The following is a 27,864-nucleotide window of genomic DNA, read 5'->3' as shown; positions in this document are numbered from 1 at the left end:
ATAACAGGTAGATCGCGTGCGTTCCAGTATATTTGGATTTAAATGTTTTTGTTATCTTTTGAGAGTTTATAGAGACAGCAGCAGGCGATTCAGCACCACGCTAGTGGACAGCGACTGCTCCGGCTTAGGGATATGTAAGGAATTGAATTATTTGTGATTCTTCTAAACGATTCAGGTTCCTTAACGTTTCATTAAGTACTTCAGATTAATTTAGTAGCATAATTAAAAATATAATTGCATTTACTGCACTTAACAGTCTGTTGTCAAATAGGCCTGATGATAAGCTATCATTCCATATGCCAACAGGACAAATATAACACATTTATTTCAAATGTCAGTTGTTTTAAAAAGTGTTTTTTTGGGGGGGGGGGATGTTTTGGATTCACTAAAAAGAACCGGCTCAGTTTACATTGGTTGCGCTACGTTACCGAATCACTGAAGAAGAAAAAAAAAAACAGCTATAAAGTCATTCCCTTAGGATTCGAGCTATTTTAGTCGTGCTTTTTAATGATTCTCTGAAAAGAGCCGGTTCATGAAAGTCATTAGTTTGGGAATCCGATCGATTTACACTTGTGTTCTACATGTTTTTGATTCACTAAAAAAGAACCGGCTCGTACGAGTCATTCGCTCGGGAACCGAACACCGCTGGCCGCGCTGTAGATTCGAGTCAGCACGGGCCTATAGATGCATGCACGTTCAGAATTAAAGGTCATGCAAATCACTTTTTTTTCAACTGAACCGTAAAAATGTCAAATTCCTTTGAGTGATGACATACTTTTAATAAAATATGCTTCTACTAGTAAGTGACTGGTTTAAGAATTTATTTGTTTTGCAGGAATAAAACTTAGCAGAGCACTTAACAAATATCATAAAACATGCAGCTCATTCCTTGCTTCTCCTTTCTTTTTCAGCAGCTCAAATAAAATGAAACAGCTCGGAGAACCACTGGTAACACCGCCAAATTCATAGGGTAGTCTGCACAAAAAAACCCAAAATGGATAAACCCTCTGCAGGAATGAGTAAAGTTGGCTCTCGCTCAACAGCCTCTCTGCCCCCGGAGCCTGTGGATATAATCCGGAGTATGTCGTGCTACCGGCGTGTCAAACTGAACGTAGGGGGTCTGCCGCACGAGGTCCTGTGGAGAACCCTGGACCGACTGCCACGCACACGACTGGGAAAGTTACGAGACTGCAAAACCCACGAATCACTCATGGACATATGCGACGACTACAACCTAGAGGACAATGAGTACTTTTTTGACCGGCACCCCGGGGCCTTCACATCTATACTGAACTTCTACCGCACTGGGAAGTTGCACATGATGGAAGAAATGTGCGCCCTGTCCTTCAGCCAGGAGCTGGACTACTGGGGGGTGGATGAGATCTACCTGGAGTCATGTTGCCAGGCACGGTACCATCAAAAGAAAGAGCAGATGAACGAGGAGCTCAAACGGGAAGCTGATACTCTGAAGGACCGGGATGGCGAAGAATTCGATAATACGTGTTGTTCGGAGAAAAGGAAGAAACTGTGGGACCTACTAGAGAAACCAGGCTCGTCTGTAGCAGCCAAGGTATGCATCACTACATACACTGACTGACAGCATCTTATCAGTCTGATAAACAGGCCGAGATTCAGGCATAAACACACGTTTACAGAAGACCAACTTCCACAATATTTTGCATTAGTTCAGAAATAAAAGTAGACTCCTTCTTAATTTATTATCATTTGCACAGCCCTGCATCTTGAAAAAAGTCTGCTGATTTGCAAAAAGGCCTAATATCACTTAATTTGATGAAGCCGAGTCAAAAAATATCAATAAAAAAAACATATATTTTACAAAATAAGAATGTTGTCAAAAGTTTTTTTGTTGTTTTTATGACAATAATATTATTCAGAATGTATTATTTAAATGACAATCTGCAAATGTAATTAAAAAAATGTCAAAGAATTTGCAAAATCTTCAATTTTCTCTCACTATTTGGATTTAGTAAAATACCCACAGATGTAGCCAGAAACATATGGGTCACAGTAACTGGCCATAATTATACATAAATGCCTTAAGAATCATGTGAAAATCGTCTGAAAATTGAACAAACAGGAATAACCTGGCTCAGAGGAACATAGGAATCATGCCTTTCATTCACTGATATCATATTGAGGGATAATACAAGACTTCTTCACTTTACAAAAATGCTACAAAATGCACATATTTTGTGAGAAAGTGTGACGTGCTAAAACAAAAGTGCAATATTTTTCGAATCAGCACCCCACCATTAGTAATAAACAATTTCATACGGTGAGAATATGATGCAGGGCAGTGTAATCACACATCTATCATAAACAATAACCATCCAGCAGCATTCAACATTGTGTGTGTCAAACATCTTCATCAGCCAAGGAAGAGAAAAAAAACGCAACCTCCACATAAGCATATATCAACACTCAATTATCTTAAAAGGGCAGTGTAGAAAGTGCAGTTCAAGCCTCTGTACTCTAACCAAATTGCGTCAGTCTTGTAATCAATCACTATATGAGAAGCACAAGAGTGCCACTCTATTATTTAAAAAGTAGTATTTCCATGTAAAACGTTCATCAATCACAGATGCAGGTCTAAAATGGTTTCTGCTTGATATCTTTGGTCACGGATCAATAAGAGAAGCATCTTGGTTGAATGGTATCGTTAGAGATGTAATGCCTATCTGTAAACTTCTGGCTTCCCTCTCCTGTGGCTGTCTGTTTTACTTGCTCTAATTCCATAATTCTGTACCTGTGCTGATATATAGTCACATGGGATTGGGAGGGACAGTTCGGTGTAAGACCGTCCTTCCTGTTACCAGGCAACAGAGAGATGACTATCACTTTAAAAGGAAGGACTTTAAGTCACTAAAGGACTAAGTTAGTGTCAGAGGGTGTTTGAGTGGTCGTAGTGGACCATTGTTTTGGGACACATGCATTTCCTACTTGTATTCAAATAAGAACGGAATGAAGAGTCAGGCTTCTTTTTGGCTTTTTCCACTTCCATCTCTCCCTCCCTCTATCTTGAGGCTCCTCCACTGCACCTCTGGCTAAATGTCAGGGAAATGTCACATTAATTATCCTCCATGAGACTTTGTGTCCCATTCTGTTTTTAGCCCCTCCTTTCTCCCCTATTCTCACTAGAACGGGCTCTGTCTACATCTGTCTCAAATCAGATTTCGCTGCATGGCTCTACCGCACAATAAGATTATGTCAGACCGCCGTCATATCATTGCAAATTACCGCCTGGTCATATTTCATAGCTAGACTTCACCTTTTTGGTATTCACTAGTCCTGCATTACCATGCTATTTAGTGGATATTAGTAGTGTAGTAATTAATAGTGTTTACAAGATAGAAGGTGGCATTTGCTTAAGGACCTTGTATCGAAGCCTCATGGTCAAAGCTGTGACGCTTCAGTCGAGGCACGAATGCTGAGGTAGTAAATGTTGTTTTTAATTAAACTGTACATGCAGTTTATCATGTAATAGGCTCTACCTTGACTCAGTGCCATTTACAACCCGCATTGCCAAACTTCACTGTAAATCTAGGTTATGTATCTATAATCTATGCATTTTAGGCGCTGGTCTTCAAATTTGAGTATATGCGTAGATAACATAAAAAAAAAAGTGTCCAAAAATGTTCTCAAATTCTTTACTAAAAAAAAATATATTACACACTAAAACAACTGTTAATATCTAAATTCACTGGTTTACAAAAATATTTAACACCACTTAACTATATATATATATATATATATATATATGATAAAATGGTTTGAAATGATGGTATGATATGTGGCAGTCTGACATAATCTTATTCTATAGTAAGGCCATATGGTGAAATCTAACAAATATTATATTTCCTGTATAAAATTATAAGAATTTTGACCAAAATCTTAGAAGTTAACAGAAAACATATTGCTTTAAATATTGCACCTGGAGGAGACAGACAGACTGCTGGTTTTAGAATACTTTCCAGATGTAAGGAATGACAAATCATCTAAGATTAATCCCAATTAAAGGTGGTGCTGTGAGTTCAGGCTATAAGCACGAACAGGTCAAGACAGAGTAATTATCAAATGTTTTTTTCAAAGAATCTCATTTTTGAATTATCCCATCACGTATACTGAAGACCCACAGTTGTGACCCAGGCCTGTGCCTGAGGACGTGGACATTTCCTGATTCTCTGAGATGTCACAAAACACCAATCTTATTTACTATCGCCATTTAGTATAAAGGGAAGTAATCACTTACTGGATGTGGTTATTTACAGCCAATGTCCTTCCAGAAGCCCTTGCAGCACTGAGATAATGGTAGTTCCCTTCTGGTTTGCAAAGCCTTCCATGATACTTGATAGTTGATATGAGACATTTTCACAGATCTAGATAAAATATAATCATGTCATGAGATTATTTTCAAGACTTTGATTTATTAAAAAAATTAAATCAAATCAAAAACGGCTGAAGGTGACCCTGTTTATTGTGAGAAAGACAACCTTTTTCATGTTCTAGTTAATGCTACTGCATTATTGTTCAAGGCACATTCATTCTTGTGAGAGATACAGATAATAAGCCATCCATTCTATCAATGCAACATTTATGAGGATATCTGACTAGTGCCTGTAAAGGTGTCTAATGTCAGGATGGCTAACCCAAAAATAGAAAACTACGGAAAGACTCCGCGTTTGTGAGCAAGGCTAGGATCAATTCCTGTGCAGTTTAGCCAGTTCAGATGATAAAAGTGAAATTCATATCTCACTGTATGAATTGATAGAACTGGATGAGGTTAAATTAATTTGAAATCGCTTCAAATATTTCTAAAGCTCCACCCTGTGCATTAATCCTGTTGTCAAATAATGGCAAATGAGTAATTTGTGTAATTTATTACACTTCATTGTTAATGTGTAAGAGGTTTATTTATTAATAGATCCTGTTATCAAAATCATAACTATAGCAGGTACAATGTAACACGATTTGTACACTGCTGAAAGTGATAAATGGTAAGAAGAACAACACATTGTAAATACTACATACAGTTTCAAATTCAGATTTAACCACAAATAAAGCATCATGTATGTATTGAAATACTATTTTTGGATTTCAAAAATATTAGCTCTGCTCAAAATGATCTTTAGCTTTTAAATGAAATATGATACTAGTTAGAGAACACTTTGTAAACAACGAGCGACACTTCTGTAAAAAAAGTTCTATAAACAAGAAGTTAAGTGAGTAACTTACATTTTAGTCACAATATTACCAGTAGTAACTTTATCTGTATTTGCTGGTCCAACGAAAATAGTTCCAAACAAAGCCGAAGCACAAACATTGCAAACCGATCAATATACATCAGTACTGTTTCGTTACTGAATGATTCACCGTTTTGGAAAGAATCGTTTGAATCAACGAGTCAATAGTTCACTCATAAAAACACTCATTTGTCGCAATGATGTAAGTTCCAGAAAGAGTAACCTGCTCACATTCATTGTCATTGCAAACCTGTATACATTTCTTGCATGCAGGAGGAGATAAGTTGAATCCATATATGTTTGAAAGGAGATAAGTTGAATCCATATATGTTTGGAACAATGTATGGTGAGTAAATAATGGCAGAATTAATTTTTGTATGGACTATCCCTTAATTAAGTGTACATCATTTTTAATATAATGACAAGATTGTACACAAATGTTTAGGTTTTACAGTGTTTTGCAATGGACTTTTTGTGTTGGAAAAACATTGGAGAAAGTGGTGAAAGCTTTAGTCAGCTTTACTGTATTAAGCTCTATACCTTGATGGTGGCATTTTCAAACATTAATTTAGCTGCTTCATCAGCCATCCTGATTCTGTTGTTGTGTGCTGGATTCCCTTTTTTTCTTCACAACCCAATACTGACTCTTTGGTTCAGGAATAAAACAGAATTCAGAGCAGTTTTGTTACTTTCTGGTTTCTGAGGTATCAGGAACACTGACCATATCAAAGGCTTGAAAAGCCAGTAGTTTTAGTTTCAGAGATGTTTTAGAATCTTTTTGTAATTCTTTCCTGGATGAGAGAATATTAGCAAGTCAACCCATCTTGGCAATTTTGATCCAAGTGTCCTTTTTTTAAACATTAGTTTACCAAAATACAAAATAAGAAATGGTTTTACTCTCAATTTGGTCTTCTCAGTGATGTTGTTGATAGGTTTGTAGGCCTCTATTTTATACTGTTTAAAACTTTTTTTGGACCAGGATGGACGTCATTTCCCAGAATTTGCTGAAATTCTTCAAACTGAAATTCAATAAATTAATTTTCCTATCATTCTAATGCCAGAGAATGTGGCCAATTCAAATAATTAAAAAAATATATATATTTATCATATCTGTAAATTAGCTCAGTACAGCACCTCATTGTACATTAGAGTCTACGACATGTTCTACTTCAGTAAGCTCCGAGTAAGAGTTATGAACAACATGTGCATAATATGAAATCGTTTTGCAAAACAGCCTGTAATTATGCATTGTTATTGTTACCACAATTAATTATTTTGACATGTAACTTGAACACTCGTGTATTATTAGAGGGTGTCCTGTAGTTTTTGCTCAGCCCTTGGCAGCGGCTTCACGAAGCCCATCGTGGTGCACGGGTCTTAACCTGTGGTTTGCTGCGGTTACGATAGCCTAATTACCTGTGACACATAAGTTATGATGTGAACTTTTTCTTGTGAATCACACACTCATGAATCACAACAGTGTGATATGAATCATCTAATGCATGGTGAGCTTTGTATCTAAATGCTAGAAGCCATGTGGCTTGTTACTGTGCAATCAGGCCTAATCGCCTTTCTGTCGCATCTCATTCACCTTATTTATGAAAGTGGGTCAGTAAAGTGTCCTTTGTTGTTGAACTGGACACTTCTGGGGAACATATAATGTAGCGTGATCTCCTAAAGAATAACACATTAAACTGGTGCCAATTCGTTTTATGCATTGCTGAGCATTGAGAGTAAAAATGTGGTGTTTTCTTTTTTAAGTAGATGACATTCTTTGAAGCTTGAGCCCCATCTTATTAATAACAGCCCATATTTCTGCATATATAATTAATCATTCTTTAATTAAACCTCATTAGGAGGTGATTTGTAGCATTTAGTAGGCTAGGCCGTCTTGGAATCTAATGAATAGAGAAGTGTAATTATTTTTCCAGACCCATCAATGTAAGTTGTTGAAATGAGATGTGAGTGCAGAGCTCTAGAGAAATTTACCATCATCCACCAATAGCTTATCTGTGCAAAATAGTTATGAATCAGAAGGCCACTTTCAAGCTCGGCTATGTCTCGCGCTTTTCACTCATGTGCACAGCTACCAAAAACATGCCGCAAGTCAGAAATACAAGAGTCTCATGTCAGTGTCTCGGCATGAACAGAATCGACTTTTCTGGAGCAGCGTGTCTGGCTTTGACATTAAAGAACAGGTTCGTACTACAGTTAAAGAAAGTTCACACAAAATTTTTTTTTTTTTTGCCATCATATCCTCACTCGCATGTCATTCAAAACCTGTTTGAGGTTATTTTTATCTGTGAAATAAAACATTCTTAAGAATGTGATTGCCTGTCTTTTCCATGCAATTAAATATTGAGGGAGAAGGACTTAAAAAACACATTAAAATATCCTGAAATTGTCCATATGACTCATGCACAAGTCTTTGGAAGACATGCAATAACTTAAAAAAAAAAAAAACAGACAGAAATTTACTTTCCATGAACGTTCATGAGCAAAATAGGGATGTCTGCCTTGCAAAAAAAAAAAAGTTTAAAAGAATCAGTTGATCAGGTTATCAAAATGAATCAGAATCACGAATCGGACTCATTGACCTTTGAAGATTATCAGTGAATACTGATGTTTTAGTTCCCATTCATTGTTATTGCATGGGAAAGAACAAAGTCTTTAGAATTTCTCCACAGAAGAAAAAAGCCATACAGATTTGTAAATTGAACTAAAGGCACTGGCATTAAGCCTATTTGTCCTATGCATTGCAGAACTCTGAATTCTTCTTCTTTTTTCGTTTGTTAACCTTATTAGGCATGACTTTAGATAGCACAATCAAAGCTTTCTAGTTACTTCCCTATACACTGTGGACGCTTTGATCCATATGCAAAAGTAGCAAAATAGCTATTTAAAAACAATGCATTTTCCCATAAATTGTTTAACTCTCGAAAGGTCTACATACAGTAAGTGTTAATCCATCCCTTAATCACAGCATTCCCATTCACCTAAACAATTGGCAGAAGAGCCTCTGTTGCCATGGCAAACTCCATTGGTTTCCAGGGCAATGGCTTGTGTCTCTGTGTTGAAGTAAGAGTATGTAGTGTGCAGTGAGTACATAATGAAGCTTACATTGATTTCCTTATTGAAACTTTGCAAGTTTGACCAGCATGCTTAGCAGACTCAGAAATACCATATTGTGTATGAAATACCACCGTCACGTGTTCTTTTCTCTCTAGTGTTTGCTTGTTATCCTTGAGAAGAGCTAATGGGATTTTGGGAAAATATAAGTGTATAATTTTCTTGGTAGATTATTCATGATTAATTTCCCGTTGCAGTCTTGATACTTTGGTACTTTAATGAATCATATTAATGCACCTGTTCCCATTTCCTAATGATTAATGCATTATACATATAGGCATTGACCCCTTCTACACAGTCACTACCCTTGTAAGTGCTTACATCTGGAAGATGACTTAGATCAATACAATGTTCTTCCGCAGTTCATCCTACATCCTACACCCTACATGCACTCATTCAGATTTCTGAATTTCATATACTGGGTTATAGTAATTTGGAAATTCAAAGAGTTTCAAACTGAATAGATTTGTATAGTTGAATAGAGTTTCAAACTGATAGAGTACATTCTGGCTCAATTTATTTTATAAAAAAAATTATAAAATAAATATATATGCGCTGAATGGAATACACACACACACATAATTGTATGTAATTTATAGGATTATTATAGAAAGAGTTAGTTAAGAAAAATATAATTTTTAGGATATCTTATAAATATAGCAATACATATACCATTACTATGACCTTTTTCTATAAAGTATCGATCACTATACATGTGATCACTACAATGCAAAAAAAAAAAAAGAAGGAAAAAACTACGGAGTCTTCAAAACACACACATGTACAGGGTATTGATGCTGTGCTATATAGCATTGTTACACCAACACGTAACAAATTAAGAAAGACTGAGTCGGCAGATGTTCATGTTCACAATTGGCCCTTGTCACCCTGTACAAGAGTAGAGACAATATGTCAATACTATACTGTCTCAGTACTGCGCTATCTCTGTCTACTGGGCTGGGCTCACAGTTTCTTTTATAGCATCTGCAATGCCCAAGGACTACACAACCTGTGAGACCTGGTGTTTCCAATACTGCTGGCTTTTTTCCTCTCATTGAAACTCACTAAGTAGCAAGTGGAGTTGAGTTGTTTGTTAGTACCAAATGTGAACATATGGGCTACTGTGTCAGTCATTTGTTTGTTAGTTCGCATGATGCATCAGCTAACATTTAACACTCTAGTCTAACTTTACACATATCTTTTTCACAGCATCACTACTGCGCTTCCCAGTGCATGTATTAAAATGCTGACAGCTGAATCGCACATGGCACTCTCAAAATAAAAAAATGTTCTACAAGAGATTTTGCCTGGCTGACTTCATCCACACTCCCTAAAACCCTTCCTCCAGAGACATATCAGCTGATGCAAGCAACCCAAAAAGCTCAAATGGACAGGCAGAGGGGGTTTTTGTATTTTTGGCTAAAAAAAACAAACAAAAAAAACACAGGCCTCCACCCTGACTATGTATTGCTGTTTACAGAGTCACAAAGACAGGTCTGATTTCTCAAAACACCCATTCGAGTGATAACTGTCAGGTAGAAGAGACCATTTATGCGTGGTATTCTAAATAAAAACGCCTACAGCATACGCCTCTAATTACAAGAACTATCTGCCACCTCCAGAAATGTGAGCACTTGCATAATGCATAATACAGGTTCTTTCATAAAGTGTAAATCACCTATGAAAATAAACAGAACCAGCAAATCCGATAGAGACATACAGCTTTTAATTAACATGATTTGATGAGTATTTTTTTGTGCCCTCAAAAAAACTATATTACTGTCAAGAGCAATAAGTAATAGCAGAACTACAATAAAATTAAAAGGCTTTCTCTGGCAGGTTTAAATGTTGTTTTCTTGCCATCTTACTTAACCTTTTCAGGTGATATTAGATGCAAGGTTTTTGCATCTAATGATAATAGATGCAAAGGTATTACTATGGTATTGGTTTAGCCTGGTCATTATATAGTATATATTTGCATATTTAGCAGCAGAACTGTTGTACGGTTCTTAGTGTAAAATAATATTACATTTAGTTGTATACATTTATTAATATATTTATAAATTATGTAATGTATATTTTAAATATTTTAAATGTTAAATTAATATTTTATTTTTAAATATTTCATTATTTTACATAAATTATTGTATAATGTTTTCATAATACTATTTACATTTCTCAATATATTTTCTAATATACATTTATAAATATTATTAAAAATATTATTTTCGTAAAAAAGTGAAAATATAGTTGCAATCAACATATTCCTCCACTGACAATGTATTCTTTTATTGCCTTTTCTGCAAATTATACATGTAATGCTGCCTTACACAGCTCACAAAGCTATGTAGAAGAGCTCAATGCTCTTTATTTAATGTGAGCTGGGTATATTAGCAGACACATCTTCTATGTAAGCGATTATGAAACGATGAGAAAGTTCCGGCATACAAGAGAAGGCTAATCTATGGAGAGATAATCAAAGAGGCTTTCAGTCAGCGTATCACGGAGGAACATGGTGTCTCATTCTATTGAAGTCTTTCCCAGGCCATTAATACTCCATCGAGACATGAGCTTGACTGAAACAGGAACAGACTGCGAGTGTGCGATAAACAGAGGAAGGTGTACGTATGTGGGGGGTAATTGGCTCTTGAAAAAATCCAATGAGAAAATGAGTTTGTATTGAAATATGCGTCTTTTGATTGAAGAATTTGGTATCTTAGCTATTCTGAGCACATATACATTACTGAGATCAATTATATACTTAAAAAGTCTCCATTTAGTCTCATAATTGGAGAAACAAATGAGATTAAGACTGTCAGTTTACCATGCAATTAATAATTTAACATAATAATAATGCAATATAAAAATATACACATTTAATCACTCCCCAAACTTTATCGATATGGAAATAAACAATTTTCTGATTCTTAAGTCCTTTTTTTTGGTAAAGTATATTTAGCGCTTTACTCATCTGATACAATAATATATCCAAAATGATTTATGATTCATTGTTTTTCCTAATTGGAATATCTTATGAATTCTTTATTGTCTACTGTTTAAAATAATCCATCAATTTCTTTCCCTCTTGCATAGAAATACCATTCGAATGAGCAGCAGGCTAATAAATCAGAGGAATGGCAAATAAAGGGAGTGGGGTTCAACAGTTTCCCATGTTGTCATTTCATTCTGTCCCTGCCACTTGGCTTGTCATTGGCTTGTTTATAGTGACAGTAGTGGTACGTTATAGCCAGTGCAATCAATAGAAACGACCGTAAAACACACTACACAAGGCCTACTGAACCATGGAGGGCAACTTTAGTGCAGACCCTTCTCTGGGTGTCAGAGATTGGATTGCCGCTGGAATGGATTTGGCAGGGAAGCAAAGGCCAGGGGTACAAAATAAATGGCACTCGAGGATGGGAAAGTTTTATCAAAACCAGTATGTGATTCTAAGGCAGATGCAAGAGCGAGCAAGAGAGAATGACCCTCTAAGTCTTTCAACTAGAACCAGACTTGCTTATGAAAGAAGGTCTTCATACTTTACAACTGCTGGACATTGTACATGCCTTTCTCAAGAATAAGTGCCACTTGTGCCACAGTTAAAAATTTTACAGTCAGTAAGATTTTTTATTTTTTTTTAAATCAATTCTCTTATTAAAAAAGGATGCATTGCATTAATAAAAAGTGATGGTAAATACTTTTACATGGTTACAAAAAAATAAAAGATGTACTTTTGAATTTTTCATTCAGCAAATGTATCAGTGTCCACAAAAATATTAAGCAGTAAATCTGTTTCGATAATAATAATAATAATAATAATAATAATAATAAAACCAAATCGGCCTGAAGACTGTAGTAGTAACTGCTGAATATTCAGCTTTGCCATAGGAATATATTACTATTATTAGTAATAATTATTTTAAAATATCATAAAATAGAACAGCTCTTTTAAATGGTCATATTTCAGAATATTACTGCGTTCACTTTATTTTGATCAAATAAATGCATTTATAAAAATAAAATATCTTACTGACCAAAAACTTTGAAATAGAAATGCATACGATTAGACAATATTACTACTGAACTTTCTAAAAAAATAATAATAATAAATCAGAAAGTATTACATAATATCAGAAAGATTCATCCATTATCTTTTAAAGGATGAATGAGGAACACAACATAATAAATAAATAAATAGACAAAGACAAATTCTGAATTCTAAGATGTAAACTAAACTAACAGTGAATGCATGTTTCATGCAATTGCAATACAGGCAATTTGTTTTTGTAAATATTCTTTAAAAAGCACTGGCTAATAGATATTGCACTGATTTACATTTTATTGCACTAAATACTAATGCTATGAAATAATGTGATTACAATCAGTATCCTGTAAATTATATACTAAGTCAGCAAATATCAGAGTTTCCTGTAAATGAGCCTTAGCTACGCTTGTGTAACCACTAATGTAGATCCATGTGGAAAATAACTGAGACTAATCTCGGAGATACATTAAAAAATGATGTGAATGCTGCGGTACGCCTCTATTAATTACCTTTTCCCTTGATCTAAGTGTAATCCCGAACACCATCTCTTTATTGCAGGGTGTCGCTGCCTTTAAACTTCAAACATTCAGGTCAAGAGTCAAATTACGTGATTTGTTGTGCTGCTAGCTGACTTTTGTGTTGCACATATTGACAAAGGTTTAGTCTTTTTAAATTAGGATGCGTTGCTGCTCTCCACGCCTAAACTTTTCATCTTAGCTTGTTGCGTTTTTGTTTTCGTACATGCCTTCGCCACTGTCTGCTTTTCCACTGACACATGCACACACACACATGCATTCTTTTCTCTCTCCCATCCCTGCAATGCTAAAAAGCGTGTCGTCATTGTCACCATAGCAACTGTTTCTTGTGCAACGCTTGAACGCACAGCTGTCTCTGCCAGGATAAGCAGAGGTGTGTGTATGTGTGCCTGTGCGTGTGTTTACTTTGTGTACTGCTGTTTTTTTGGGGGGGTTGTGTTTGATTCTTTGTGTCAGCGTCTTATGTGAAATGTATGAACTAGTTGGTGTGGTCGGGTGTGTCTCAGAGTGACAATTAAGTATCACTGATGCGTAAATCAAAGATATGTGTCTGATTTCTCATCATTTGATGTTCTTGAATTTCATGCAAATAAGAGATGAGATATAATGTGCAAAATGATTAGGTCAGTCAGGGACCTAACTTCCCTTAAAGGGAAAATGTCAATTCTGTCATCATATACTCACCTTTCAAACCTTTCTGTGGAACACAAAAGAAGATATTCTGAATTATGTTGCGAGACAGACCAATGTCAATGGGAATTGAAACAGTTTGGTTAGCAACATTCTTCAAAATATCTATCTGATACTTAAAATAATGCAGCTTACTGAGGAGAGGTGTGCTATTACTTTTCAAAGCAAGCATAGGGCCCTATGATTTCCGCGATGTGGAACATGCAGATAGAATTACAGAATCCAGCCATAAAAATGGAATTTACTGTATAACGTAGAATGTCACAGAACACGGAAAAGCTATAAAATACTATTTACAAATCCTGCATGTTCTACGCGTCTCTGTGTGAATGAATAGCGCAGACATGCGGTTTGTTTCGTGTACTACACACATAATGAAGCGCATGTGACGCTCGCAATATTTTCTGCCTCTGCCGCCTCAATATATGAGAACATTAACATAATTTTTTAAACTGCTCTGAGAGTCACTTCTTTAGCATTTTACCATTTATTTTGAGAAAAACTGTCATCATATAATATAAACAGAGAAACTTAAAGATCTTCAAAACAATCCATCAAAATAAAAGTTTGGTTTAACTTGAAGAAACTGTGACAGAAATATATGTAATGATAGTAATATAATAAAATAGTCATGTTTACCAGAAAAATTATTTACTAGAATTGAATTACCAAAAAAAATGTAAATACACAACAGTATTTCTGAAAATAAATAATATTTTTTTATGAAATCTATTATTTAGAGATGCTTTTGATTATTAAAGTTTAATGAAACCATTATCCAGAAGAATTTGGTCAAAATAAAACTACATTTGAGAAAAAATAAAACGTATTTCATAGGGTCTTCAAAAAATTTAATTTTTGTTAAACTTTTGCTGTTAAATTGTGTAAGTTTCATGATTTCAGTTAATTAGACATGCTTTTTGACTAATACAATTTTATTTAACCATTAAAACAGAGTCTTAAAATGGAAAAAAATTAAATGCAGAAAAATTTAAATGGAATTTAGAAAAAATCAATAAAATGGAATTTGGGAACAACAAAAAAAAAAATATATATATATATATTTCATAGGGCCTTACAATCAGACTTACAATTTTGACCTTGTGCATGTTAAAATAGACAAAAATATCTCATAGTCTCCCATTGAAAAAGAAACCAATGTCAAATGTAGTGATCTGAACATCATAGAGACTGGCGAGTGAGTAAACAGCCACCATGCAACCACCAGAGCATTCTAGAAACTGCATAGCAACACATTAAAAACCACTCAGAACACTTTAGCCATGACCCGGAAATATCCTGCCATTGTGGAATTGACACCAGAAAATTCTGAAATCTTGTTGCTTTTTCTAATTGTCTACAATGCAACAATTAAAGCATAAAAATTGGAGCATGAAATATTGCCACATGATGTCCGCTGGATCGTCCTCTAAGGTGTGTGTGTGTGTGTGTGTGTGTGTATTCTAAGAGAGCACTCCTGTAGGATCCCAAAGCTGCCCAACTGGAGCTATTAATAACTATGTCAGGGGCTGGGCAGGTTTATATATAGACTCGGTGACTGGATTTTCCCTCTCATTGCAGACAAATGAATAATGAACAAAAAAAAATAGGGCTCTGCCAAGGACCAGTCACTCAGGTCATCTAGCTCTGTGTATGTATATGTATGTGTATGTGTGTGTGTGTGTGTGTGTGTGTGTGTGTGTGCGCACACGAGGACACAGCTGTTGCCTATGTATCTCAAGGGCTTCACAGATACAGGTGAACCTTGTCTTCAAGCTCAGGTCAGAGCTGTTCCAAGAGACAAAAACAGAAGACGAGGACAATTCTTCAAGGGCAGTACTTACCGAACAGGTTTTTGAAATGACTCGTTTTGCATTGCTATACATGAGAATGTATGCATGCGTTTGAGTGCTTTGTCATGCCATCATTTGGTGGAAAATGTAGAAGACATGGTCTCTTCTGGTAACCATGGTGACAGTGTCACTTTCAGAGGGACGTGAAGGCGTGTTCAGCAACACTATCAGAAGCTCATCTCTCCCCGCTTCCCTTACATCAACCCACAACAACGGCAAGTCTGGGTCTGTCTGGATTCTTACTTTGTTGCATTTTTTAAATGATCGCTCACATTCACATAAATGATAATGAAGGAATGTAGCTAACTAGAAGCAAAGCCATGATGCAAGGTCGTTGTAGGTGGTTGCAAAAGAATTGCTATCTAAGGAGCTAGGGTGTTTCCGAGTGCTTACTCATTATGAATCTGGGGCTGTATTACAGAAACATCCTAACTTAGAATCCTATTTTCGCTTAGGAAGTAGAGCACACAGCTTCCAGAAGTAAAAACATAGCCAAGTTGATTTTTTGTGATAAATTTTAAAAACAGATACGTTGTTAATCAGTGGTCTATGCTTTAGTTGAAGCTCTCTGTTCACATTAAACTTCTTTTAAACTAATCGTTTTTAACTAACAGTGGAATTTGAAGTAATATACAACATTACATACTATTTTAATACAGAAAATTCCACCAATCAGAGTTGCAGCAGCCATTATATGCCAAAAGAGCTTGCAGAGAACGCTCACTCTCAAGAAGCTCTGTGAGCAATGCATACTTGTCAGTATCCCTACTCTCAAATATTTGAATAAATACATGTTTTGCAATAAACGTACATATATTGCTTCAATATAATTATATATATAGCTTATATACAATGGACAATATATATTTAAAAAAAAATTTATATAGTTCTCATTCCTAATGCTTAAAGGATTAGTTCACTTCTAGAATAAAAATTACCTGATAATTTACTCATTCCTATGTCATCCAAGATTTTCATGTCTTTCTTTCTTTCAGTCAAAAAGAAAAGAAGGTTTTTTAGGAAAACATTCCAGGATTTTCCTCCATACAGTGGACTTCAATGGCAGCCAACAGGTTGAAGGTCCAAATTGTAGTTTCAATGCAGCTTCAAAGGGCTCTACATGATCCCAGCAAAGGAATAAGGGTCTTATCTAGCAAAACGATCTGTCATTTTCAAAAAAAAAAAATATATATATATACTTTTTGACCACAAATGCTCATCTTGCAAAAGCTCAAACTCACACATTACATAATCATGCGTTTGTGACGTAGGTGGAAGTACCGACCCAGGGTTTACAAAGCGAACTTGCAAAGAAACTCAAACGCCCCCTTTACAAAAAAAGCAAAACAACGATGTTGGACGATTTTGAAGTTGGAGGAGAAATGGGATGGAGTTTTTCACCTTATCCTACCTTTTTGAACCGAAGTACGCAGACAAAAAACTAACCATGTGTGACCTTTCTAACGTGATTACGTAATGCATGAAGAAGCTGAAGATGCACATTGCAGAGGTATTGCAAGATGAACATATGTGGTATATACATTTTTTTTCTTAAATTGACAGATTGTTTCGCTAGATAAGACCCTTATTCCTCGGCTGGGATTGTGTAGAGCCCTTTGATGCTGCACTGAAACTGCAATTTGGACCTTCAACCGGTTGGCTGCCACCGACGTCCACCATATGGAGAAAAATCCTAGAATTTTTGCTCAAAAACCTAAATTTCCTTTTGACTGAAGAAAGAAAGACATGAACATCTTGGATGATATGCAGGCAAATTTCATTCTGCAAGTGAACTAGTATTTTTTCAAATCATAAGTGAAGAATTACATACAACCCCTTGTTTCTAGATAATGGCTCTGGTCCCTCTTTCAATACTGGTATTTTTTACCTGATTTATCATCTGCTAGATGAAATCAAAAGTCTGATGGCCTGTAAAAGTAATCTTACTTTAAGTTGTATGATTTGTGGTATCATTCGTGTCCTTAGCAGAAATGGTACAGGGTGAGTTACAAGTACTCAAGGTTAGGAGGTTGTTCAGATACACTCAAAATCAACCATTGACGTCAATAGGATATACTGCTATTGGAGCCATGGCCTACCATTTATCGCACATGCTCTGGCACATTGAGTAGTTCAAGTTCAAATTTGGCTTGTGACATTTTCCGATTCTGTTTCACATAATTTCCCGCTCTAGCTCCAGTATACTACACTAAAGACAAAAAAAAAAGAAAGAAAGAGCACAGATTGTTAAAGCTACCACGCAGGCAAACCCATAACCTTAAAATAAAGATTTACGAATGTGTTCATATGAAGTAAACTTACAGAATCAATTAGTACAGGACTGACAGCTGTATGTTTGTATGAGGCAACCAGTCTAGGATGGTGATGATGCTGATGATAAGAGGGACAGAGACATCTACACTTTTCAAACAAACCTCTTCATGTGACTGCCTCCTGCTGAGCTTGAAGAAGGTTGCCATGACAATGCTGCAGCAGCAGCGGTTGAATGTCAGTGGTCAAGGTCAAAGGAGTTTTCACTGAAGAGTCACAGAAACATCTGCACAATGAGTGAGTTATGCAGGCTTATATTTACAAATGGTGATAAATAATATATAACAGGAAATGAGTGTATGGTCTAGAAAAACACTCTAAAAAATGAAACAAGTACTGACTTTTCATCATTAATGTCTCTAAATTGTCAAGTTGGTAACTAACAAATGAAGAGGAACTAAATTTTTTATTGTACCTAGAGTAGCCTACTTGAGTTTACCGAAATTCAGAATTTTTAATGCATTCACACACGCACACATATATTTTTCCTATGATTTCCTATGAAATCATGAAAATGTTCTAAACATGTAACATTATTTAAAAAAAATAATAATTCCATAAGTTTTAATATCTGTATAATCTTTGAGCATGATTTAGCATACGGTCCAATAATGAGATTTTGTGCTTTGGACTCGACTTGAACACTAAAAGCCCCAAACACGAAAAACCTAAAAAGTAACACAAGAAGTGTATTGTCAAAACATCTGGTAACTAAACAGAATTGTATTTAATTTTATGGACAACATGGAAGGTTTTGAAATTTTCTCAACTATATTAATAATATATTAAAAATAAGATAATTTGAGCTGGGCTGCCAGTCTGTATCTTTAGAAAACTTTATCTTTTTAAAATAATAATAATAATTTTAGTACTTTACACTATACATTTTGAACACAGTACTATATTGTTTAAATGTTAAATTAAAACCGCCAGTAGGTGGCGGCAAGTCAGTGTCTTAATGAATGAGTCACGGAATCATTAGATTCGTTCAAAGGGACTGATTCGTTCGAAACGACTAGTGATTTTATGAGTGGATATTTGAATCATTCACTCAGCCGATTCGTTCATAGCGCAAATTCATTCAGGAACCAAACACCTGTGTTAATCATGAATCGCATCGTCCTGAATCTCAGGAAAACAGCACTCTTATTCCTTGTCTAATATAGACAAACTTCGATGGCACTGCTTGAGAAAATGGACTTGTGGCGTGAAAAGTGTATTGCGCGAGTAATTATTGCGTGAATAAATCAAAACACGTAGGCCTACCTGTTTCTTGAATTTTCTTGCACTGCCTCAGACAAGTTGATGCGTCTGAAATAGAGTGACGTCACTTCCGGTAAATAGGCTTGCTCGAGATTCATAGATTGTTGTTAAAAAATAAAAAAGTATATATATATATATATATATATATATATATATATATATATGCACTGTACAAATGCACTGTATATACACACACACATAGGCCTATTAGGATTTTAGGGAGACACAGATATTAATGAGAATCTCATTTGTGATTTGTCTTTCCTGTGGAATTGCTTGGAATTTAATTGCCCTTTATGGAATGCCCTGCTGTGCAGCAGCTTTTGGAGCCTTCACACGTTTGTGTGTGTATGAATATGAGTACATTTGTTGTGTCTCAGGAGAACATAATTTGTATTTGGTCGTAGGAGCACCCCACTGGATGTGATAATGAGCCACTCACCTGAGATGACGCAAAGATGCCGGGATTTCTCCCTGTGCATCCTTATCTCTACTCAGGGAGTTGACCCTGTTATGCCTTCCCCAGCTTGAGTGTGTACAGCCATTATTTACAGATTATCATTTGGTCAATGGCTCAGTTGATTGTGCTCTGAGAATTTGTGCTGAACCCTTTTAATACATATTCCCCATTTAACATTCACTGTCACTGTAGTGGACTGTCTTTGTTTTAGATGCCCTTTTCACTTTTTAACATTAAGAATAGTTTGTAACGCACATGTGCACACACATTTGGCGTAAAAGGCCAAGAATATGGCCTAGAAAGGATTTCTTAGCTTCAGGGTTCAGAATCACTCAGAGCTGTAGTAAATTGTTGTTGCTCAGAGGTTGCTCTTTCATATTTCAGGAGGCATAATGGGCTTGCCAGTTATGTTTCTTTAATTTAGGTATTAAATTTGTCTCCATTTGAGAAAGAAAAAAAACACAAAAAAAAACTTAAATATCTGACTTTTGACTGCAAAAATATGACAATGTCAAGATCTTGTCTGAAATCTAAAGGAAGCATATGAGATCACTTGCGTGTTTTTCACAAGATTCAGTATTATCGTAGTAGGACATCTCATTTGTCATTTCTCTTAAGGGAATTCTCATGTTGTTCTACTCTAGACCAGAACTACACTGCTAACCACTTTGGACCAATAAAAAACTTTATATCTCTAGCAACAGAATATGATATCACAAACATCCAGCCAATGTTATTGGCTGCTATCAGACAGCGAGTTTAAAACAGAAGGGGGATAGGAGCTCCTGTGTGATTTAGAGATTGTGGTTGCTGATACCAGTGTGTAAATAATGCTGTTGAAGCTCTGGCAAGCTTATAAATAAAAGGCTAATCTTTGCTGTTTATAGGTCATGGGCTGTTTTTAATCTTATTACCGTTTCCAACTTACCCTCATGACTCACGTGACTGCAGGGTATCATCTCTTCTTAGACACATTAATACACACGGAGAAACACCTACAAATGCAATGAGTCACAAATGATTTTCCATACTATACATATGAAGGCGAGTCATTTGATAAAACTGACAAAGAGAGATTACCAGACTAAAATAGAAGATAGAGGAACAAGTTAGGGATACATAATTCTGTTATGTCTTGGCATCACAACAAAAGAGTGGCTATAGATGACCACTTTCTCCTTCAAAAACAGTGTGTACGGTATATGAGACTAAATTTATGCATACTTTGGTGTAAATGTCTTTTTTTTAAGCGTAATACCCACAATTTACTCAGTTTAGGAATCCTGAATCACGTTGCCACCACTAAGCTTTGGTTTAAGTCCAAAAAAGAGCAGAAATCAACTGCAATCTTACAATATAATGTTTTTGTCACATTGCCTATAGTGAACTGAGTTGCTCCAGGCTTTGACCAGAAGTGGCCTCCTTCTTTCCACTCCCCCAAAGAGTCTATGAAGAGATTTTTGAGGGTTCCTTTGTCCAAGTTTCTCTTATCTCAGCCAAAGAGCTCCGCAACTCGGTCACTGTTCGGGTCTTTTTCATTTCTCTGACAATTGTCCATCTTACAGAGTTATTTGATACAAAAGCCTCTTAGTGGGCTTAGTAGTGTTAGGATTGTGCCAAGTTTTTGCCATTTTGTTGTAATGGACTTTATGTTCTGTTCTGTTCTGTCAGAGGTTTAGAGCTTTAAAAACCTTTTTCTAGCTTTACAGGTTTTTTTTGGTTTTTTTCCTGGAAGGTTCCACAGGGAGCTATTCTGTGTTTAGACAGCAGATCTTATCTGATGTTTTAGTTGAGAGACCAAGTGTTTTTTGTTGTCTAGATCTCTAAAGATATTTAAATACCCAATTTGGTTGTTTAGTCGTTAATTGTATTTATTAGCAAGTGATTTTATTACTAGGCATTTTAGTGTAGTTTTCCGTCAATAATTAGAATTTGTTGGGGATTTAACGAAGCATTTGTTACTAACTTCAGGTTTTTCCGAATATTGCATGTTCCACATTTCTGTATTTCTCAATAACCATCAGCCCTGTATTACTCATTCATTTACTACATTATACTGCTTTCTTGACCTAACGACACAGATAAAGCCATTATTATGCAATGTCTTGAAGATTTAGATTTCACTTACATGTTTTAGCTGACAATTTAGTCGACAACTTGTTTTGTACAGGGCTGTCTAACCAGATTTCTGGTGTAAAGCATGTTTCTACAAGGTTTTCAGCACATCGCAACAGTGACATAGTCTCTTGCTCACAGTCACAAAGAAAAATTTCAGTCAGTCAGTCGCTATGATTTACCTAGACCTTACTCACCACTTTTTCAAGATCATTCTCTGTTTGCCTCACTTGAATTAATCCTGACTGCGCACTTATAGTGAACATTAAAGAAGAAACCCCTTAGTGGAAACTTTGTATTCAGTGCTGTGCCACCATGCATTTCATCAGACTTTTCATTCAGCTGTCTTGGTTTAAGCACCAGTGTTGGATTTGCTAGGGTTAGTAGAGAAAAAATTCACAAAGTATGAATGATCTGTCAAGCCATCACTACACTGATGTATCCAGTGTTTTTACCATTATGTAAGAGATCATGAGACACAAACCTCAGTATTGAAGGTTTTTCCTGTTTTCTAATGGTGGATTTTTTGTTTGCTTTTTTTTTTGTCTTTCAGATCTTGGCAATCATTTCTATTCTATTCATCGTGCTCTCCACTATCGCTTTGTCTCTTAACACCCTCCCAGAGTTGCAAGACACAGACGAGTTTGGTCAGACAACCGATAATCCCCAGCTGGCCCATGTGGAGGCGGTGTGTATCGCTTGGTTCACAATGGAATATCTTCTTCGCTTCCTTTCCTCACCAAACAAATGGAAATTTTTTAAAGGTCCCCTTAATGTCATCGACTTGCTGGCCATCCTACCATATTATGTCACCATATTCCTGACCGAGTCAAACAAGAGCGTGCTGCAATTCCAGAATGTGCGGCGGGTGGTGCAAATCTTTCGAATCATGCGGATTTTGCGCATCCTCAAGTTGGCACGTCACTCAACCGGGTTGCAGTCACTGGGCTTCACGCTACGACGAAGTTACAATGAGCTGGGCCTGCTTATCCTCTTCTTAGCAATGGGGATCATGATCTTTTCGAGTCTAGTTTTCTTTGCTGAGAAGGACGAAGATGACACCAAGTTCAAGAGTATCCCTGCCTCCTTCTGGTGGGCCACTATTACCATGACCACTGTTGGATATGGGGACATTTACCCCAAGACCCTTCTGGGTAAGATCGTTGGTGGACTCTGCTGCATAGCAGGAGTGTTAGTTATTGCCCTTCCCATTCCCATCATTGTCAACAACTTCTCTGAATTCTACAAAGAGCAGAAACGGCAAGAGAAGGCCATAAAGAGACGGGAAGCTCTAGAGCGAGCCAAACGCAATGGCAGCATAGTGTCCATGAATGTTAGAGAGGCATTTTCTCGTGGTGCAGAGCTTCTGGATGTGGTGGTCATGGACAAGGGTGAGAGAACCCAGGACAACCATCTCTCACCCAGCCGATGGAAATGGTCATCAAAGCAGGCAGCTTCAGAAACCAGTTCTAATCGTTCCTTTAACCCAGACCAAGGTTCTCCTAGCAAGGCGAGAGCTTCTAGTCCACAGAGGCTTAATGCACAGAAACTAGAAGAGATGTACAACCAGATGGCAAAGACTCAGTCACAGCCCAACCTGAACACCAAAGACAAAGGTTCATCCCGAGCAGGCCATAGAAGGGATGAAATTGAGCTGGGAGCCTTGCCAGGTCAAGGAGGCGACCCACTGATTGGGGGTCGTGAAGGGGTGGTAGACATGAAAAGTCTGTCAAGCATTGACAGTTATATCAGCTGTGCAACAGACTTCCAAGAAAACCCACGATTCCCCTACAGTCCGGCAGGAGGCCTATCCCTCCCAGAGAGCTCTCGATTCTCCCACAGCCCTGGTTCTGGCCTCTCTGGTCGGGTCAGTGCTAATCCGAGTCTGCAGACCACGTTGGAGCATGAGACTATGCTCACACCACCATGTTCTGGTGCTAAACCTCTCAATAGCGAGGGTTCATGGCAACAAGGACTTCTCGGAAACGCTCAGAAAATGCATTCGGTTAGGGTGAATCATCGCAATTGCGTGGAGGCCAGCCCATCAGGTGGTCCTCTGTCTGACAGCTCTATTCTTTCTGACCACTCCATCCTAAGCCCCGAGGTGTCGGTCTACACTACAGCCAGCAGCAGGACTCCACCTAAGACACCAGAGAGAAAAGCACTCAGTCCTGCAGTCTTCACTTTTCACGACGCGTCCATCAGCAAGTACATCGATGCCGACACAGATGACGAGGAGCACTTGCGCGAAGGTGGCCCGTCGGAGCTCCTGCTGGGAGGCCTGAGCTCCAAGCCTCGGCTCAGTGGTTACCAGGGGACCACCAACCACTTGGAAGCTGCCCAAAGGCTGCTCGGTCAGAACTGCCTATTCCCACTGGGAAGTAGCCCAAGTGTTGGCTATGAGAACCATGTGGCTTCAGAGAACTCACGAAGGCCTAAAGGGGACAGGGGACATTCCAACGCATTTGATAAGGGCCTCTGAGGCCTCAGGGTCGTGAGCTGGACTCCAAAGGGAGTCCAAGAAGGGAAAGAAGGCCAAGTTCAGTCAAGGACTTTGGGGAAAGCAGGGACTAATGTACAATGGAGAATCATTTTACAGGCATCTGACCAGGGGGCATACCCTGGTGACTTTATGCGGGAGAGTTCACTGGAAAACAGTGGTCATGTTACATCATTAAGGAGCAGGATCTTGAGGATGTACCACTGCCTACACCTCTTGCCCTTTTTACTCTTCTGTAAACAAGCCTGCATTGGTGTGTCGCAGGGGTAAGATAAAGCCAGAGCGGATCTGGTCTACAGTTGTTTGTGAAAAGAACAGAATGTATGCTAAAGCTTAATTAGCTTGAGGCTGAACACTTACCAGACATTTAAGTGCAGATGTGTATGGTAAATCAAGGGGGACAGTCCGTCACTGCCCACGTCAGCTAGTCACTGTCCAGAGCCCACCTTAAAGATTAGCATTAGAGACATGTTATACCCTGTTTACTAGTGCACTCTTCGCCTGTCCCCTAATAAACTGGCCTTACTTAACTGCAGTTATGGGTCTGCATACAGTATGAGTGCTTGTGTGCAAGCGTATTTAAAATAGGGAGGGTTGATGGTATGATAATGTGCACGTATAAAATAATTAACATTCCTGCACACAAGCTCACTCTCCACATGGTGTGTGATTCTACTTGATTAATTTATTTTTATATAGACACGAAGATTATTTGTAGAAGTCTGTCTCACATATTTCTTGTCTCATATTCACCAGTATAAGAATAAACCGTCAATTGTTTCATCGGAAGAGACCAAAATCTGTTTAAATTTACCTCCACTCATTTACTTGTGTGTCATCTTTAAGATTTTTTTTTCTAGTTTGGCAGATTTTAAAGGGATAGTTCACCAAAAAAAAATGAAAGTTCTGTCATTGTTTACTTTGTCTCATTTTATTCCTGTGTGCTATATTTCTTCTGTATAATACAAGGGGGTCCGATGTTGTTTAGACCCAAATATTCTTCAAAATATCATCTTTTGTGTTCCGCAGAATAACGAAATGCATACAGGTTTAAGTGGGTGAGTAAATGTGACAGAATTGTGTTTTTTGGGTTAACTATCCCTTTAAAATTCAAAAGGTGTTGTTATTTAAGAAAATTACTCTAGATGCACTTCTTGCTGTTCTTACATATGTAATATTGTCTTTCAAAAAGCCCATGTTTATGACTGATTTTTTTAATTATGTAAAAAAAACTATTACGTAGCACATGCATATTGGCAGCCCAAACAAAAGCAACAATGAGAACGAATGGACAACACATACCTCGCCCTGTTGTTACCAGATATTGGTAAATGATGGAAGGCTAGAATTAAATCTGACCAAGATAGAAACTACTGAAAAACATCAGGTCAATTCAACATTTCAGTTAGAAGTTTCATAGCAGTAAATGCTGTCTCAAACACAAATATTTCTGAATATAAGAATAAATATATATTTCTAAAGTATTTTCTAGATGATCATACGAAGTGAGGGAGATGGTCTCATACTTTTGCATTGGGAAAATGTTTATTTTAAAATATATGATTTAATAAAAGGTTTTATGGGACCTTTTGTGTCCTCAATTGTTATTCAGGCTCAACATTCACGACGTGACCAAGATGACCACCAGTTAATCCCAAACATTTATCCTTTTTGATAGAGAGCTCTGTAATACAATACAGTACAATGCATGGCCATGTTTACCTCCAAGTTTAATACAATCCTTTCACACTGCACAAACTTAATATCCTTAAAAGATGAAATCCTTATCTCCAACATCTCCATCCGTACCATTCTGTAACCACATGCATACACATAGTCCAGCATGTATTCACAGGTATGTAGACAATGTCCTGAAGATGACTATATCTAGTTTCCATGGTGACCACAAGCCCTCCCTGCTAGCGCTCGTATCCAATTTGAAAACCGGGATAGTGAGGGCAAAATTAGATCAAAATCATGCACTCAATTGCATCTGTGTCAACAAATAGCATCACTAAAAGTCACATTGTCAGAATGTACTTGTCTTTTAGAATATGTATGTGTGTGCATGTGTTATCAGGGGAGTGTGAAGATGATAGGGGGGGGGACTCGGCCTCTCCCGAGACTTGTGAGTGTGTGTACGCTTCCATCAGTTGAACTGAGGTGTGAACGGAATACCAATTTTCTGCAAGAGAGCGGGAGGAGGGTGTGATTGGGAGAAAGATGAAAAAAATCTGCAAGTGAGAGGGATCTTCCCTCTCCCCTCAATAAAGAATAAATTATGAATGCAACGATGTGTACTGCTTACTGTAATGGTGGGAAAGGAAGCTGCTTTCTGAGTGCTAAGGTCCCTTGCTCCACTTGTGGTCTTTTATGCGGATATTATATAATATCCGTGATCTGTCGGGTGTATGCTCCACATTTAATGCCCTATTCATTCAATAGATTCATATGGAGAGAACATAGTGCTAAAACATGACTTTACTGAAGCCATTCAAAACTCTCTTTCCTGTATCTGTGTTAGGCTGTGCCCTGAAGTCAATGTCAACCTGGTTTTTTTGTATTGATCCATGGGTGAATCTCACCAAAGAAATGTCTGACAAATTTCACCCAAAAATCAAAAGAAAATAATTTCATATGTGTCTTTTTAAATGATTTTAAAAACACCCCTCAAAATTATATATATATATTTTTCCAAAGCAGAATATAATTTTGGTTTAAAATAATATATTTTACACACAAACATTACCTGGATATTAAAAATTAGAAATCAGACTAAAAATTTGAAAAATTGATTAAATATATATTTTGAGGGATGACAATCATAGGAAAATGTTCTTAATTTGTCATGTAAAAAATGTGATAAAACATAAAATCTTACTGGCTCCTAATATTGCTTTCATTTTCTTTATGCAGTATGAAGTACCATTTTCATTTTCTTTTAATTCCATTGATCTTTTTCCATTGAAAGACAACCCAAACATAATCTTGACAGGTTTTGTGAGATTCACCCCTATAGAGTCCATGTTAATTGCTTAATCAGAAATGTCAGAGATTAGTATATGTTGCATTATTGATGATATATGTTCTGCAGATGTCATTCTGTGAAGTCCCACAGGAACATTTGCAGTGCAGTGTGCATAGAGCATTCACAAAGATTAGGGCAAATTATATATGGGTGATTATTTTGGGGATATTTTTTTTACACCAGTCTACAAACAGTGATGACAATCAGTAATTTGAGTCCAATGTCAGTGTCTTATTGGATGGTTTGATGGCATTAAAGGTGTTTTGTCTAAAATACCCACCCACACGACAGTGCAGGTTGCAATTCATCATGGTACATTTATAAAATCCTTCAAATTAAGTGGTATTAAAATTTCTCACAAATGTATCAAACTGTGACGACCTGATGATGCTTCCAGCATCAACGTGGATGCTGTTTGAAAATTAAATGTGATTTTTGGTTTACAGTTACATGTATTAGATAATCGGCACTTTGACTTTTAATTCAGTTGATTATTAATGAGAGGGTTTATATTGATTTATGTATTTAATTTCGATGAGAAAGCACAAATAAGGTTTATTTGATTCTTCTTGTTTTCTTATGAAATTGTACAATAACAGTGGTAACTAGAAGTATGAAATTTAGGAAGTATTTCATGATTAAAAGAAATTACC

At 36.8% G+C, this 27,864-nt stretch overlaps 1 protein-coding gene across 1 annotated transcript; it reads left to right on the top strand.

Annotated features, from left to right (window-relative positions):
- Positions 1-994: 994 nt before the first annotated feature.
- On the top strand, positions 995-24,165 carry LOC306844844 (potassium voltage-gated channel subfamily B member 1-like; the record flags this gene model as incomplete). The annotated part of the gene is made up of 2 exons (XM_079377255.1): positions 995-1,570; positions 22,237-24,165. 2 exons carry the CDS (start codon positions 995-997, stop codon positions 24,163-24,165), a joined length of 2,505 nt encoding a protein of 834 aa, XP_079233381.1.
- Between the last annotated feature and the right edge of the window lie 3,699 nt (positions 24,166-27,864).

This window comes from Barbus barbus, assembly GCF_936440315.1.
Source record: "Barbus barbus genome assembly, chromosome: 25".
Taxonomy (NCBI): Eukaryota; Metazoa; Chordata; class Actinopteri; order Cypriniformes; family Cyprinidae; genus Barbus; species Barbus barbus.
Note: the sequence above shows the minus strand (reverse complement) of the source record. Positions and strands in the feature narration are given on the sequence as shown.